The sequence below is a fragment of the Sus scrofa genome, chromosome 1 (assembly GCF_054392235.1).
Source record: "Sus scrofa isolate SSC_HxYL_T2T_F1_AM1 chromosome 1, Sscrofa_HxYL_maternal_Yorkshire_Landrace_v2.0, whole genome shotgun sequence".
Lineage (NCBI taxonomy): Eukaryota > Metazoa > Chordata > Mammalia > Artiodactyla > Suidae > Sus > Sus scrofa.
The window spans coordinates 16,311,524-16,329,146 of record NC_139383.1 but is presented as its reverse complement, the minus strand read 5'-3'; the positions used below and the strand labels follow the sequence as shown (position 1 = coordinate 16,329,146).

At 39.5% G+C, this 17,623-nt stretch overlaps 1 protein-coding gene across 5 annotated transcripts in view; it reads right to left on the bottom strand.

Moving 5' to 3' along the window:
* The window catches only part of LATS1 (large tumor suppressor kinase 1), a 46,031-nt gene that overhangs the window by 4,225 nt on the left and 24,183 nt on the right, over positions 1-17,623 (bottom strand). For 2 of the 5 annotated variants that reach the window (XM_085023827.1, XM_005659149.4), the window contains exons 4-7: positions 15,559-17,069; positions 12,470-13,052; positions 9,089-9,271; positions 8,786-8,892 (exon numbers count right to left, since the gene is read on the bottom strand). In XM_085023827.1, coding sequence (XP_084879953.1) covers positions 8,786-8,892; positions 9,089-9,271; positions 12,470-13,052; positions 15,559-17,069 — 2,384 coding nt within the window. Of the gene's footprint in view, positions 1-3,476; positions 3,885-8,179; positions 8,893-9,088; positions 9,272-12,469; positions 13,053-14,084; positions 14,148-15,558; positions 17,070-17,623 lie in introns of those variants that run through there. The other 3 variants (XM_085023842.1, XR_014844644.1, XM_085023833.1) reach the window with 3 other exon arrangements.

The following is a 17,623-nucleotide window of genomic DNA, read 5'->3' as shown; positions in this document are numbered from 1 at the left end:
AAGAAGAAAACCAAAAATTTCCTTTCCTCAAGTTTTATATGAAAAAGCCTTATGGACAACTTGGGATTTTTATCTCACCCTCTTTACTTTTAACAATGAATCACTGGTGGAAAATAACCTTTCCTCCCATTCTTTCCTCTCCAGGCAACTTATACTCATATTACATGACTCCCTTTAGGTTTCAGCTCCCCTCCTAAGCCCTTCTACCTATGGTAGAAATGACTTTCTTTTGTGCCTCCCCGGTTTGATACATTTACTTGTATCATAGTATCTTTAACACTGTGTGGTACCTATTTATATCTGTGTCTGGTTATAGCATAAAATTCCATAATGCTTTAGACCATGTTTTGTCTCTGCATTTCCTAGTGCTTGGCAAACTGCCTGGCACATAATTAATAGAATAGATATTCAATGGAGTACCCATTGTGGTGCAGTGGAAACAAATCTGATAGGAATCATGAGGTTGCAGGTTTGATTCCTGGCCTTGATCAGTGGGTTAAGGATCCGGCGCTGCCATGAGCTGTGGTATAGGTGGAAGATGTGGCTCGGAACCCTCACTGCTGTGGCTATGGTGTAGGCCGGCAGCTGCAGCTCTGATTTGACCCCTAGCCTGGGAACCTCCACATGCCACTAGTGCAGCCCCAAAAAGCAAATATATATATAATAATACATATTCAATAAATAATCCTGTTTTGAATAAACTGGAATGAAGGAGGAAGGAAGAAAGGAAGGGAAGGAACGGGGTAGGTAGCTCATAAATATTAAATAAATGAACCTCATCTTCCTTATTCATACAGGAGCTTATCAGAGCTATACAGGGAAGAAAATTAACCCCCCTCTTCTAGTGTTGTTCATCTTAGAGTCTTCTAGAAAGGGAAATGCCTCAACTAATAACAAATAATATTTCTTTGGATTCATTTTGGAAAAAAACCCCATGATAGTCGTTATTTATGCCTGGTTCCATATCTATTTCAAATAGAGGAAATGAAAATATACAATCAGCTGGATGTTCTTTATTTAAAGTTACATTCAGGATTTTTTAGTAAGGTAAAAAAATAAAGGCATAGCAAAAAAAAAAAAGATTCAGTTAATCTAAAGATCAAATTCATTAGAGATTAATGTAGACTGAAGCTCAGAGACAAAATAAATGGAATAAAAAAAGAAAAAAGCATACGAGACATGTAGGACAATATCAAATGTCTACCATGGATACTAATTCAAATCTCAGAAGGAGAGAAGGAAACAGAAGAAATCTCTGAAGAGGTAATAACAGAGAATTTTCCCAAATTGGTGAAAGTCATAAACTCTTAATTCAAGCAGCTCTGTGAACCTGAATCAAGAGGAATGCAAAGAAGAAGCAAACCTAGGCAACATCATGGTAAAACTGCAGAACAGCAAATTTAAAAAGAAAAAAAATCCTAAAGCAGAAAGACAGTTCTAGTTCTAAGTAAGATGCAATAGTTGTACTTCGCCCTGACTTTCCTCTGAATATAGATAGCTACACCAAATGGACAGAATGCATGAAGCAGCTACCTGAGGATCCTGAAAAGGACACAATAACAGGCAACCTGGAGACAAGGATGCGAATTTGAAGCACCAATCAACCGGTGGTGCATTTACCATTTTTTTCCTCTAATATACTCTGGCCTGGACTCGAGATAGCCCAGACCCTGAAGAGGTTTAACACAGACGGAGTGAGTTCCAGGAAAAGCCCCCTCTGCACAGGCTCAGGGAGGGAAAGGAACTTCCTGGCCATAAGAGGTGCAATAAGGGCCACCTCAAACTTTGAGAGAGGGGACCCTTCCTTGCCGACTGAAAATCAAATCACACAGAAAATGGTCCCAAGAAGATGGATCGAATCCCTGTTACTTTTTTTTTTTTTCACTCTTTCTGTCCACTCACTACTCTGTCTGGATATAGGCACAGACATGAGACATGTATGGCAGAAGAGGATAAATAAAGCATTATTTTTCTGGTCAAAGGACTGAAAAAGTAAGCCAGAAGGAACTGCAAAGAACCTAGGACATAGCAGAGAAAGAGGAGGTTGGGAAATCAACCCCGTAAAGTTATTTACAAACTGCTGGGCTCACCTTCAAATTCTGTGTGGATCTAACCCCAAAGAGCATATCAAAGACTCTGAGAACTGAACTAAGGAAAAGACTACAGATCAGGGAGAGAGCTGTCCAGTCATGCAAAGGCTTTGATAACAAAACTTACAATGAAATCACAAGCCAATAAAGGCTCATTGGAACTTGTAGTCTATATCCAACCAGGTTTATTGCTCGCCAAAACAATATCAACACTGCCCATAAGATTTAAATAAGAACCAGCATCTCATTAATATTCAAAATGTCCAGGATATAACCCACAATTACTAGGCGTACAAAGCACCATGACAATTTCAATCCAAGGAAGTTCCTGGGGTGGCTTGGCAGTAACGAGCCTGACTAGTATCCATGAGGATGTAGGTTTGATCCCTGGCCCTGCTTAGTGGATTAAGGATCCAGAGTTGCCATGAGTTTTGGTATTGGTCACAGATGTGGCTCAGATCCTGTATTGCTGTGGATGTGGTACAGGGCGGCAGCTGCAGCTCCGATTTGACCCCTAGCCTGGGAACTTCCATATGCTGCAGGGTGTGACCCTAAAAAGCAAAAAAAAAACTTCAATCCACATAGGAAAACAAAACTAATAATGTCAGTGTTGACAAGACACTGATGTTAGAATTATCTGACAAAGACTTTAAAGTAGCCATTAAAAAAATGCTCTAGGAGTTCCTGCTGTGGTGCAATGGGTCAATGATCTGACTTGTCTCTGTGGAGGTGCCAGTTTGATCCTTGGCCCAGTGTAGGCTGTAGTTCTGGCTCAGATTTGATCCCTGGCCCAGGAACTTACATATGCTGCAGGGGCAGCTGAAAAGAGAAGAAAAAAAAAATATATATATATATATATATGAATACTCTTGAAATGAAAGAAAGTCTGAGAAAAGAAACTGAAGATATGAAGAGGTTCCAAGTGGAAATTTAGAACTAAAGAATACTACAACCAAAATAAAAGCTCAGTGGATGGGCTCAATAGCAGAATGGAAATGTCAGAGGAAAACAGTGAATTTAAAGAAAAGTCAATAGAAACTATGCAATCTGAGCAACAGAGAGGAAAAAGTTTGGAAAATATGAGAACCTTGGGAACCTGTGGGACTATACCAGAAGGTCTAAGATTGGTGTTATTACAGCTACAAAAGGAAAAAGTATGTGGTGCAGAAAAAATATATGAAGAAATAATGGCTGAAAATTCCCCAAATCTGATGAAAGACAAACCTGTAAATTTAGGATCCTCAGAGAAACCAAACATGATAAGCCCTAAGAAATCCATGCCTAGACAAATCATAATTACAACACTGAAAGCTAAAGAAAATCTTGTAAGTGGCCAGTGAAAAACGATGCATTACTTGCAGGAACAATGATTTGAGTGACTGTAGATTTTTCTCTATTTTTGTTTGACTGCGCCCACGGCATGTCGAAGTTCCTGCGCCAGGGATCAAACCTGCTCCACAGCAGTGACCAGAGTCACTGCAGTGACAATGCAGGATTCTTAACCCACTGCACCATAAGGGAACACCTGAATGACTGTAGATTTCTCATAGGCCAGGAGGAATAGGATAACTTCTTAAAGTGCTGCAAGAACTGAATCCCAAACCTGTTCTAGGGAGTTCCCGTCGTGGCTCAGTGGTTAACAAACCTGACTAGGATACATGAGGATACAGGTTCAATCCTTGGCCTCACTCAGTGGGTTAAGGATCTGGTGTTGCCATGAGCTGTGGTTTAGGTCACAGACTCAGCTCAGATCCTGAGTTGCTGTGACTGCGGTGTAGGCCGGCAGCTGTAGCTCTGATTTGACCTCTAGCCTGGGAACCTCCATATGCCAAGGGTGTGGCCCTAAAAGGGAAAAAAAAAAAAAAAAAAAGGAACTGATGTTGCTGAAGGCTGAAGTGTAGATTGCAGATGCGGCTTGGATCCTGTGTTACTCTGGCTGTGAATTAGGCCGGCTGCTATAGGTCCGATTTAACCCCTAGCCTGAGAACTTCCATATGCCATGGGTGCAGCCCTAAAAACAAACAAACCTGTTCTAAAATATTTGCCAAAGATAGAAGAGATATGATATAGAAGGAATCTTAAAACATCAGGAATGCAAGAAAAGCAAGGAAAATGCTAAATACCTGGGTAAATATAAATGACTTTTTCTCATCTCGAGTTCTTTAAAACAAGCTGATAAAATAACCTCTTGGATCTGGCGTTGCTGTGAGCTGTGGTGTAGGTCACAGATGCAGCTCTGATCCCGAGTTGCTATGGCTGTGGTGTGGGCTGGCCGCCTTAGCTCCAATTAGACCCCTAGCCGGGGAACCTCCATATTCCACGGGTGTGGCCCTAGAAAAGACAAAAAACCCAAAACAGAACAAAAAAAAAAACTCTTGGATGAGGTCGAATGGGGTTTTAAATGTATATAGATGTAATGTATAAGATAACTAAAACAGAAAGGGTAGAGAATAAAGGGACCTACATGGTAGTAAGGTTCTACACTGAACTTTTAGTAGTAAGGTATCAATTCAAAGGAGACAAGGAAAACTTAGCACGTGTTCTGAAATCACTAAAACAATGTCTAACAAAACTATACACAGAGATAACGGTCAAAAACACAGCAGCAGGGGAGTTCCTCTTGTGGCTCAGGGGGTTAAGGACCCAACACTGTCTCTGTGAGGATGTGGGTTGGATCCCTGCCTCAGTTAAGGATCTGGTGTTGCCATAAGCTATGGTGCAGGCCTCAGCTGCAGCTCTGATTCAACCCAAGAATTTCTATATGCCACAGGTGAGGTTGTAAAAACAAACAAAACAGTAGAGGGAGATCTCACAAAAACTGGCGAATCGGAAGCCTCACTGGTCAGTGCTTCCACAAAAAACCCATTAAACTGGGAAAAAAAACAAACTATTATCGTAATCAACTGTTTTGGAACTCTGGAACCTGATCAGACACTTAGAGCAACAAAGAGAGTTCTTCATGAAGAGGAAGGCTGCTAAAATTTGGTAAGAGAGCAGTGTGCACAAACCAACTACCATTCACCACTCCTCGGCTCCACTGTACTCATGGAGGGGCAGCCCGTTTTCTTGGAATGGCTGTATGGTGCCAAGGTGGGTAGTAAGGACCTTGCCTTCCAAAAATTTGAAGTTGTGCATTTTGGTTGGTCTTGGGGACTGGCTGAGGAACCAGCCCAGAGGCCTGTCTTTCTTTTGACCCTCTCAAATATTTAAAGAGACAGACATGCTTTTCTTTTTGGATCCAGACATAGAAGAAAATATCTATCAGGTTATTTGGCTTAGTCTGTTTCTTTGAGTTTTGAGAGTTATATTCTAAATATGTGATCTACAAATATTTTCTCCAAAATCCTGGCTTGTCTTTTCATTGTCTTGACTGTGTCATTGGTTGGCTGAAAAGTTTTAAACCCCCCTCACCCCTCTGCACTCGTGGCATGGGAAGGTTCCTAAGCTAGGGATCAAACTCCCACCACAGCAGTGACCCAAGCCACAGTCCTCACAATGCTGGATCCTACCTGCTGACTACCAGGGGATCTCTGAAAGGTTTTAATTTTGATGTGGTCCAATTTCTCAACTTTTTCTTTAATGGGTCATGATTTTGATGTCATTTCTAAGAACTTTCACCTAACCCCAAGCCACAGATTTCCTCCTACATTTTCTTCTAAAGTAAAGCTCTATGTTTTATCTTTAGAGCTATGACCCACTTTGAGTTAATCTTTGTTTGGCTTTTGGTTTCTTTTTGGTTTTTGTTTTTGGCCATACCTGTGGCATGCGAAGTTCCCTGGACCAGGGATCAAACCAGTGCCATAGCAGTGACTCAAGCCACAGAAGTGACAATGCCAGATCCTTAACCCACTGGGAAGGGAACTCCCCAGTCTGAATTAATCTTTGTGTAAGGTGTGAGGTTTATGTTGACATTCAGTATTTTTTTATATGGTTGACCAATTTTTCCATCTCCATTTGCTGAAATACTATCTATCCCTTCTTCCATTTGCATCTTTGTCAAAGATTAAATGGCCATATTTGTGTGCTCCTTTGTATTTTTTTCTCTTTAGGGCCACACCTTGGCATACAGAGGTTCCCGGACTATGGGTAGAATTGGAGCCACAGCTGCCGGCCTACACCACAGTCACAGTAATGCCAGATTTGAGCTGCAACTATGACCTGTGCTGTAGCTTGTAGCAACGCCAGCTCCTTAACCCTCTGAGTGAGGCCAGGGATAGAACCCACATCCTCATGGACACCGTGTTGGGTTCTTAACCTGCTGAGCCACAACAGGAACTCCATATTTGTGTGTTCTTACTTTTCCATTCACTATCCTGTTCCATTAGCTGTGTGTGTATACTCTTACCAATACAGCTTGTATTACTGTAACATCATAGTAAGTCTTAAAATCAAGTAGTTGATTCCTCTTTGTCCTTCTTTTAAAAAAAATTCCTATCAAGATCCTTTGTCCATTCATGTACATTTTAAGAACTGATTCATCTGTTTCAACAAAAACCCATGTTGGGAATTTTTACTGGATTTGAGTTAAATCTGTATTATTTTGAAGGAAATTGATAGCCTTACTATGTTAAGTCTTCCATCCATCACATAGTATGTTTCTCCATTTATTAAGATCTTGACTTTTTTTTCATCAGAATTTGCTTGTTGCTTTTGGCATTCAGATTTGTTTGTGTTCCGTTAGATACATCACTAAGAGAACTACAGGTATAATATAACCTAATACTATACTTAATAGAATTACATCTAAGTAGTTTATTTCGGGACATCTACCATAAATGGTATTGTTTTAAAATTTCAGTCTCCAGTTGTTCACTGCTTGACTACAGAGATACGACAGACGTTTATTGTTACCATTATCCTCCACAACTTTGCTAAACTCACTTATTAGTTCTATGATGTTTTTCAGATTTCCTGAGATTTTCTATACAGAAAATTATGTTATCTGTGAATAAAGGAAGTTTTAATTTTTTCCTAATCTTTATGCCTTTTATTTCTATTTTTTGTTATATTACGTTGGCTAAGACTTCCAGAATTATGTTGAACAAGACTGGTTAGAATAGATATCTTTACTTTGTTCTGGATCTTAGGGAGAAAGCATCCAATTTTTCACATGCAGCGCCCACATAATCATATATATATTTATACAGATGCATATGTTTACATATATATGAAAATCAAGGTGAAATAAAGATAATTTCAGACGAGGTAATGACACAAACCTGAGAATGCATTAGCAGTAGACTTGTACTAAAAGAAATTCTAAGAGAGTTTAAATAGAATATATTAAATGCAATGACAGAAGTTATACTTGAGGGGAGCACTACAGTAGTGATATCACAAGACATTCTCGGAGAATGATTAAAAATGATCATAAGTGAACCAGAAAGGGAGGAAAGGAGTTTCTGCTGTGGCAGAGTGGGTTAAGAATCTGACTGTGGCAGTTTGGGTCAGAATAGAGTGTGGTGGTGTGAGTCTGATCCCTGGCCTGGGGCAGTGGGTTAAAGGATTTGGCATTGCTGCAGCTGTAGTGTAGGCTGCAGCCTTCAGGAACTTCCCTATGCTGTGGATGCGGCCATTAAAAAAAAAAAAAAAAAAAAAAAAAGAAAGGAAGAAAGAAAGAAAGGGAGGAAAGCTGTAAAACATGGGAGAGGAGGAAAGAAGGACATTCTAGACAGAGGGAATGGGATGAAGAAAGAAACAGAGGACAAATTTGGACTTTAATCCACAGACAAGGGCCACTAAAGGTTTTTTTTTCAAGGGTCACATCAGTGGCATACAGAAGTTCCCAGGCTTGGAACTTCTATATGTCACAGCCACAGCAATGTGGGATCCAAGCTGCATTTGTGACCTAAGCCACAGCTTGAGACAAGATCAGATCCTTAACCCACTGAGCGAGGCCAGGGATCAAACCCACTTGCTCACAAATATTAGTCAACTTTTTAACCCATTGAGCTACAACAGGAACTCCCACTAAAGGTTTTTTTTTAATTAAAAAAATTTGTCTTTTTAGCACTGCACCAGTGGCATATAGAAGTTCCCAGGCTAGGGGTCAAATCAGAGCTGTAGCTGCCGGCCTATGCCGCAGCCACATAGGATCTGAGCCACATCTGCGACCTTCATTGCAGCTCATGGCAATGTCAGATGCCTAATCCACTAAGGGAGGCCAGGGATCGAACCCGCATCCTCATGGATACTAGTCCGGTTCGTTATCGCTGAGCCGCAATAGGAACTTCTAAAGGGTTTTTAAATGGGACAACTTATGGTCAAAATCATGACAAGCTTCTCATTTAAGTGCCAGAGGTAATTTCAAGTGGAGATACAGACATTTGTTTGTAGTTTGGGGCTAGAATGTGCATGGAAGGAAAGGAAATGTACAAAGCCAGTAGTCAATAGAAAGACAAGGAGCAAACTGGAATAAAACTTCAAAAGGTCCTAAAACTTTCTATGAGAATGAAATATGAGTGTAGTACATGAGTGAGGAAGGATACAAGAATACGCTAACAGTGATGTGATGGAGATGAGTTCATGCATGGCATTTTAGTGGGCTCCTCTATCTGTACAAATTCATTCTTTAGTTCTAGATTAAGACGCTCTAAGTAAAGGACTGATAAAGGTCTACGCTCTAAGTAAAGGACTGATAAAGGTCTACGGTGTTGGGACCTCTTAACTCTTTCGGTACAGATTTTCTATCTTACCTTCATTTGTGTTTCAAATGGTGTTTGTGCCAAGAAAGGAGGTTGTCCCACCAACATTTCAAAAAGAATGACACCAACACTCCACCAATCACATAACTGTGTATAGCCTAAAATGAGATACCAAAGTTATGGTTATTCATAAGCACTTTAAAAAAATGCTCAGAATATAATCAAAGTTAATATTAAACCACCAATTTATACTGTAAAATTAATACTTTTATTATAAACTTGAAAAATAAGTGATATTCTAATGTAAGTTTCAGTTGATCTAAAGGCATATTATTTATGAAACAAACATTTTACCTGTTCGTAACAACACTTCAGGTGCAATATAATTGGGAGTCCCAACCAAAGAATGTGCTAGACATCGTTGGTGCTGGCGTGCAGCTCTCCGCTCTAATGGTTTCAGTCTATCACCACATCGACAGTTAGAGGGGTCACCCCATTCATTACTGAAATCCATGCTATCTTGTCGTGGATGGTCACCTGTATAGTAAAAAAATAAATGAACAAAAATAACAAGAACAAGAGTAAACCTTGAGTCTGTTTACTCTTTTGACATCGTGATTTAGAGTTAACAACACTCTCCCCTGTTGACAAGACATAATGTATGCCATATCACTGATGGTGTTTATTAATGACTAGGGCCTGCACTCTTGAAATATCAATAGGAAAAGTTCTATGCTAGGAAAAATTAGCCTAAGATGCAGTAATTTGCTCAATATTAAATGATGACAATAAAGTCATGAGTGGGTAGGATTGAGAATTTGTTTTCCAGATTGCTCCCCAATACTATTCTGGACAAAGTTTCAAACATACTAGATTTGTGTTTCATTCATTAAGAAAAAGACAATGATAATAATAAAGGCAGTATTTTTCTCTCAGGCAGCTTCTCTGTAGGAAATACAGACACACACGTGTATGTAAGAAACATGGTGATGCCTCCCATGCAGACCATCAGCAGGGGGTGATATGGCAAAGTGTGCTGAGGTGGCTTGGAAAGACCAATTTAGGTGACATCTGTAAACAAATAAGAGGAACTCAAGTATAGTTCAAAAACCAGAGCAAGGCATTCTACATGCTCACAACAGCACCTGGGAGTTCAGCATGGTTAGTAGAGCAGAGAATGTAGGCGAGGACGTGGGAGCCCGTGCATATGGGTTTCGCAAGCAAAAGAAATGGTTTGCCTTTTACTTCAAATACAGTGGGAAGAGGGAGTTTCCATTGTGGCTTAACAGAAACAAATCTGACTAGTATCCATGAGGACGCAGGTTTGATCCCTGAGCTCACTCAGTGGGTTAAGGATCTGGGTTGCCATGAGCTGTGGTGTAGGTTGCAGAAGTGGCTCAGATTTGGCTGTGGCTGTGGCTGTGGCGTAGGCCTGAGGCTATAGCTCCCATTCGATCCCTAGCCTGGGAACCTCCATATGTTGCAGGTGCGGCCCAAAAAAGACAAAAAAAAAAAAAAAAAAAAAAAATACAGTGGGAAGATACTAGAGACTTTGAGGCAAGAGAATGGCAAGATCTGACTGATGTTTAGAAGAGAAAATTTTAACTGCTATATAAAGAATATATTATAGGGAGGACAAAGGTGAAAAGAGACCATATAAGAGGCTATTAAAGTTAAGCTTGGACTATGATGGTGCAGATGAAGAAGAGTAAACAGATTCAGGATACATTTAGAGGTAGAGTAAGCAGGTAAAAAAAGAGAATCAAGATATCTAGGTGGGTGGTGGTAGTACAATTTATTAAAAGGGAGGAGGAACAAATACGGAGGGGGAGAAATTAAGAGTTGTTTGTTGGCAATGTTAAGTGTGAAAGGCCTATTAAGAATCCTTGGGAGAGGGAGAGGCAACTTCTGAAGAGAGATTTTCAAGTCATCAATGTAGCAACAACAGTAATTAAAGCCATAACCAGATGAAATCACCTAGGAGAAGAATATCTGAAATTAACCTAATTGTAATAATCATCTGGGATGTTTGGTAAAAATACAATTTCTACACTCCAGTGAAGATTTTCAAGCAGAAGACTGAAATAGAGCCTGAGAATCATATTTTTAAGATGAACTCAAAGTAATTCAGGTGACTCTAGGGAGAGATTAAATTATGTTAAACTGAACATTACAGTAGGTTCAGGAACGTCAGTTCTTTTTACTTAGAACTACTAAGCAGTTCAATCCACTTGCGTTTGCAGAAACACAGGAGGTCAATAATATTTACCTCAGAGGACTTCTGTGAGCATTAAATTAGCCTATATGTAAAGCACCTAGTCATAGTGAGCATTCAGCAAATGTTAGATGGACTTCCATTAGTGCTTGGAGGGATCTTGTGAGGCAACGTGATATAGTAGAAATAACGTGGGCCCTATCATCAGACAAACCTGGGTTCAAAGCCTAGCCCTTATACTTATTTTCTGACTGTGGGCAAGTTTCTTATTCTAAGCCTCAGTTTCTTCATTCTGCCTTACAGTGACGTTGTGAGGATTAACCACAATCATGTACATAAAATGTTAAAGTTAAGCAAGTTGTGTAAATCATACAATGGAATCCTAAATAGCTATGAAAATAAATGCTACATGCAGGAACACAGAGGACTCTCAAATAAAAGAAGTCAACATAGATGAATACATATGGAATGATTACACTTAAATAAAGCTTGAAGAGTAGGCAACATGAAATACATTGTTTAGGGATGTATATACATATGTGGTGAAAGTATAGAGAAAAGAAGTGATTATAAAGCCCTGAAATAAAGGTTACCTCTGTAGAAGAAAATGATTTTTCAGGGTCTTCAAAAGTACTAATAATCTAGATCTTCAGCTGAATGATGGGTATGGAGCTTCGTTTAAAAATTACTTTCAGGAGTTCCTGTCGTGGCACAGTGGTTAACAAATCCTACTAGGAACCATGAGGTTTCGGGTTCGACTTCTGGCTTTGCTCAGTGGGTCAAGGATCTAGCGTTGCTGTGAGCCGTGGTGTAGGTCGCAGACGCGGCTCGGATCCAGCTTTGCTGTGGCTCTGGCATCGGCCAGAGGCTACAGCTCCGATTAGATCCCTACCCTGGCAACCTCCATATGCCGCGGGAAGCAGCCCTAGAAAAGATAAAACAAACAAACAAATAAATAAATAAATAAAATAAAAATTACTTTCAGGAGTTCCCGTCCTGGTGCAGCAGAAACAAATCCGACAGGAACCATGAGGTTGTGGGTTTGATAACTGGCCTTGCTCAGTGGGTTAAGGATCTGGTGTAGCCATGAGCTGTGGTGTAGGTCACAGACGCGGCTTAGATCTGGTGTTGCTGTGGCTCTGGGGTAGGCTAGAAGCTACAGCTCCAATTCGACCTCTAGCCTGTGAACCTCCATATGCCGCAGGTGCAGCCCTAAAAAGGTAAAAATAAATAAATAAATAAATAAAAATTATTTTCAAAATATTGTTAAAATTTGAATGTTAACATTTCAAATTAACAAAATGTAAAGGGGTTAACAAAAATGCTAATGATATTTAGATATAATTAATCCTAACATTCATTTTGTAAGTCTTAAGTGTCTAAGGGATTCACCCACATTTATCCAACAGAGTTGAGACCTGACCCAAGACTTCTGGCTTCTATCCAGTGATAATACCATTTTATATGTTGCTGCATTAATAAACTGTATAAATATGTACAAATTTTATGATTTTACTCACCACTCTGATAGTACTTAGAATCATGTGTCCATCTGAAGCCAGTGCAGAGGCCGAAGTCAGTCAATTTAATGTGACCATCACGATCAATCAAAATGTTATCAGGTTTAATATCTCTATGAATAAAACCCATTTTATGAACACTTTCAACTGCACAGGTAAGTTCTGCTATGTAGAACCGTGCCAGATTTTCTGGAAAGATGCCCATTCTAATTAATAGGCTCATCATATCACCCCCAGGAATATAGTCCATTACAAAGTATAAATTGTCCTTATCTTGGAATGAATAGTAAAGACGAACTACCCATTCGTTGTCAGCTTCGGCCAGGATATCTCTCTCAGCTTTAACATGAGCAACTTGATTTCGAAGCAGAACATCTTTCTTTCGAAGAGTTTTTGTTGCATACAAAGCCTTAGTATCTACTTTTCTTGCTAGACAGACTTCACCAAATGCTCCTATTCCTAATGTCTTTATCTTCACAAACATAGACTTGTCCATTTTAGCCCTTTTAAGACGGATGTAATTAGACTCTTTTTGGCAAAGCATCTTTCTCATTTGATCTTGGGCATCTTGAGATAATCCAACCTAGGCAAATAAACTAAATATTAAATGAGGAATTATCTTCTATACTGAGTATTAAGAAATCGCTTGGAAAAAATTCAGGCATATATTTAAAGGTTAAATGCATAATAATTTTTAATAAAGCATGTTAGAAATCTAGAATATATTTCAGAGAAAATTATCAAAAGTGCAGCCTAAGAGATAGTTAACAGGATATACAAAGTGAGTTATATATGCAGTCTGCTGTGGACAGCAAGAAGACATCAATGGTCAGCTTTCTACTCCTCTCTAATGCACTCAAAAAAATGCTCCCAGTGCAATAACCAAACATGTTAACATGCACCCTCATCTCTCTCTCCATGCATATTCAACCCAAACTACATAATTAGATTGCCTTCATCATATGCTTCTCTTTGTGGAATGCCTAGGAGTACACAGTCCCTTACAGAGTATAAATTGTCCTTATCTTGGAATGAATAGTAAATGAATTAATTTTATCCTTCATGAAAAGAAATTCTTCCACTCCAGGCTCATTTATTCTAAAATACTGATGTATTAAGAACAAAAGAAATGTCTTCTCTAACCTAAACCCTCATTAAATAGTCAGTCTTTCCTTTTGTAACTCTCAGGGCATCGGGGTAATAAGGGTAGGACTCACAGCCACCACTAACGCAAAATGCAAAGGGTATGTCATGTCTTAGTTAAAAGGGACAACTTGTTTGATTACAAGGTATCTGTTAGATATTCTGCAACACTTCAAAGAATAGTCAGTGTGACTTATGAAGATTAACAAAAAACCAAATTCTAAGTACATATGGAATACCTAAATTTAGATGGAAGGAACGGTTTATTTTTGACTAGTTAATAAATAATTTAAGGATTTAAATAGAAAAAGAATTTGATTTGAAAGGTAGAGTATAATTCTAGAAATGCAAAACTAATTAAAATATAGCAACCTCATGCTTCTGTTAGGATGCACATTTGCATGCAAAATCTTTTAAGAAAGGTGGCATGCCAGACTTAGTATAGAACTGTTTCTCTTAAAATCTTACTTGCCTACACAGTAATGGAGGCTACAGAAGTCAGCAAAGCTTCCAACACCATAAAAGTATAAATCAGCTATTAGTGAAAGTGAAGAGGAAAAAGGAAAAATAAACTAAGAAAATACATACAGACAAGACCTTAGTAAGAAATCCTAAGAGCTAAAATGCGGATCAGTTATATAGGTAATCATGGTATTTCTCATCTAACAAAATTCAACTTATAGCAGGAATAACTACACTGTGAAATCAGATTTAGAAAAATTATTTTGCGAGAATGGCTCTCAGAAGTTCCCGTTGTGGCTCAGCAGGTTTTGAACCCAACTAGTATCCATGAGGATTCGGGTCCATCCCTGGCCTCAATCAGTGGGTTAAGGATCCGGTGTTGCTTAGCTATGGTGCGGGTCACAGGTGCAGCTCGGATCTGGCATTGCTGTGGCTATGGTATAGGCCGGCAGCTGTAGCTCCGATTTGACCTCTCGCCTGGGAACTTCCATATTCTATTGCAGGTGCAACCCTAAAAAGCAAAAAAAAGAAGAATGGCTCTCACCGGAGCTCCCACTGTGACACAATGGGATGGGCAGTATCTTGGGAGCTCTGGGACACGGGTTCAATCCCCAGCCTGGCAGAGTGGATTAAGGATCTGGCGTTGCCACAGCTGCGGCTTAGGTTGAGACTGTGGCTTGTATCTGATTCCTACCTGGGAGCTCCTTATGCTTCGGGTTGGCCAAAAACTTAAGAAAAAAAAAAAAAAAAAAAGAAAGAAAAGAAAAAAAAAAGAATGCTTCTCACAAATTTAAGCCTCTTGGATTCTGAGCAATAGCAGATTAGGAGTCAAACCTTTGAACTGTAAACATATGATAAAAATAATAATGGTAATATAATATCTAGTGAAGTGATCGATATGGAACTACAACAGATATTAAGCTACAGTAAGTGTTTACTTATTCTGATCTCCTTTTTAGTAGAGTTTGGTTTAATAATTTCAGTACATTTTTCTAGACATTATAAAAATAAAATCAGAAGGGAAAATAAATGAAAGGAGATGTCTCTGACACTTCTTGTAAGACCAACCTAATGAAAATCCCCCAAGTCCCAAACCTACTCTTAAGTAAAAATAAATGTTTCATAAGTTTTTCAAGAGTTGGGACCTAGATAATTCTAGTTTATTTTGAAATGTAAGATAACATGTAACCTCCAGAAAAGAGCCCTTGCTCCAATTTCCATTAAAGGGATTATTCATACCTAAACAGCACATTTTAATTTTTCTTTTTAATTTATTACAACTTTATTATAGGAAATTGAGTACTTCTTGAAAGACTAAAATAAAATGCTATATAACTAAAGTACTTTAATGTTTACTGACTTTTAAATAATTGATAATATATTTAGCAGAAAAATAAAGAAAAATACTGGACCATAACATTTTAAAATAAACACCAAGCATATACATAATCAAGTGTAAAAACGGACATTTTAAAAGGTTTTACCCGCATCATTTCGTTCTCTAATTGTTTTTTGCGATGTAGACGCTGTTGATGAGATTTGAGTACATTTTCTACATGTTGCTCCATAAAGAATTTAAACGCCTGAGGAGAATAACTTTGAATACGCGATTCCCTCCGCTCTTCATCTTTCTTGTTTTTCCTAACGGTGATAGGTGAGGTGGTAATCTGTTTCTTTTCTTTATCTCCATTATCAACATTTTCATAATTTTTTTCAGCCTCGTCTTCCTTGGACAAGGTCGGCTGATCCTCTTTGCTAGATTTATTGACTGATTCATACGGAGGGACAGATGGGTTTTGGTGGAGCAGATGTTTTGGATAAGGTGGTGGTGGACCTTGATAGTTTGGAGCTTCAGCAACAGGTGGCATAACGGTCATATTTGAAGCAGTACCCTCAGAAAAGGGACTAGGTTGAACAGTTTGGATTGGCTGTGGTATCCAAGAAGGGTGCGTGGGTGCTAAAGCAGTCTGTAACTCTGGTTTTAATACACGTATACTTTTCACAGGCTGCTGAATGGGAGCTGGTGTAATAGCAGTGACTGTGGTAGCCGAAGGCTGAGAATTAGCAGAATGACTTGTTCTATTTCCTAATGGGTTATTAAAAGAATTTGACCTCACTGGTATGTTAGGTTGCCATGCAGGGATTTCATGCCCACTGTTCGGGGATGACTGGGTTGGAGCAGAAGATGACTGAGGCCAAGCCGTTTGCAGTCCGGGTACGTTAATGTTATAAAGTTCCATGTTATGACTATTTCTGTTTGGCACCATCATAGACTGAGGAATATTTCCATTAGTATATGATGAAGGAGTAGCAGAGCCTCCTGTCTGTAAAGCAGAAGGGCTCTGTCCATTAGTTGGGGTCAGGGGATACGGAGGGGGTGGCTGCCGATTCACAGCAGCAGGAACAACATTTTGGTGCATCATAAAGTCAGTCTGACCACTACTGTTCTGAATTCCAGGTCTCCCTGGTGGAAAGTTATATTTGTTAGAACTCTGCATGATGATTGGTTGTCTGCCAACAGGCACAGAATTAATGCCTCTTTGTCCCTGATTAGGAGGATTCATTGGGGACGTGTTAAGAGGTGGTGGAGGATAGCCCTCTTGCCAGGCTCCAGGTGGAACAGGAGAGATTCGGGAGATGACATATTCCATGTTTCCAGAATAGCGCTTTGTCTGAGAGTTTGGTTCCCATGATGGGGGAGGCGGAGTTGTACCTCTTGGAGGGGGAGTCTGGCCTCTTGGAGGTGGTGGAGGAGTGACACTCCTTACTTGAGGAGGTGGTGGGGGATTCACTCTCTGTCCGTTGCTAGGATGAGCTTGAGAGAATGCTGTTATACCAGATCCTGACAAAGGTCTTCCTACATCTGTCTGTGAGTTGGGACTTTCAGAACGATAGGCAACACTTTCTCCTAGTGGTGGGCCATGTCTCTGAGGAACTAAGGATTCTTTAGAGCCTTTCCAGCTTTGTTTGCGGTTAACTGATTGTTGCACATTCCCTATGGTAATAAAATAGACAAAATAAATATTTTTAACTTTTTACTACTAAATGATAATTCTCTTTCAAGAATTACAAAAATAAAATTTCAGTATATGGTTTTATTTTACCTTTCAAAACCTCTCTTTATTTTTGACTAGGTAACACACACACACACACGTTTGTATTTTTACGGCTGCACCCATAGCATACGGAAGTTCCCAGGCTAAGGGTCCAATCGGAGGAGTAGCTGCCAGCCTACGTCACAGCCACAGCAACTCCAGACCTGAACCATGTCTGATCTACACCACAGCCCACAGCAAGGCCAGATCCTTAACCCACTGAGTGAGGCCAGGGACTGAAGCCACGTCCTCACGGATACTGGTCGGGTTTGTTACCACTGAGCCACGATGGGATGCCTCGACTAAGTAATATATTTTCATAACTCAAAATTCAAGAGGTACAAAAGAATACCCCCTCTGTCCCTTAACCAACTGTTTTCTTTCTTGAAGGCAACCAATGTCATAAGTAAGATATTTTAACAATACACAAGTAAACAGTATAGCTCCTATATAT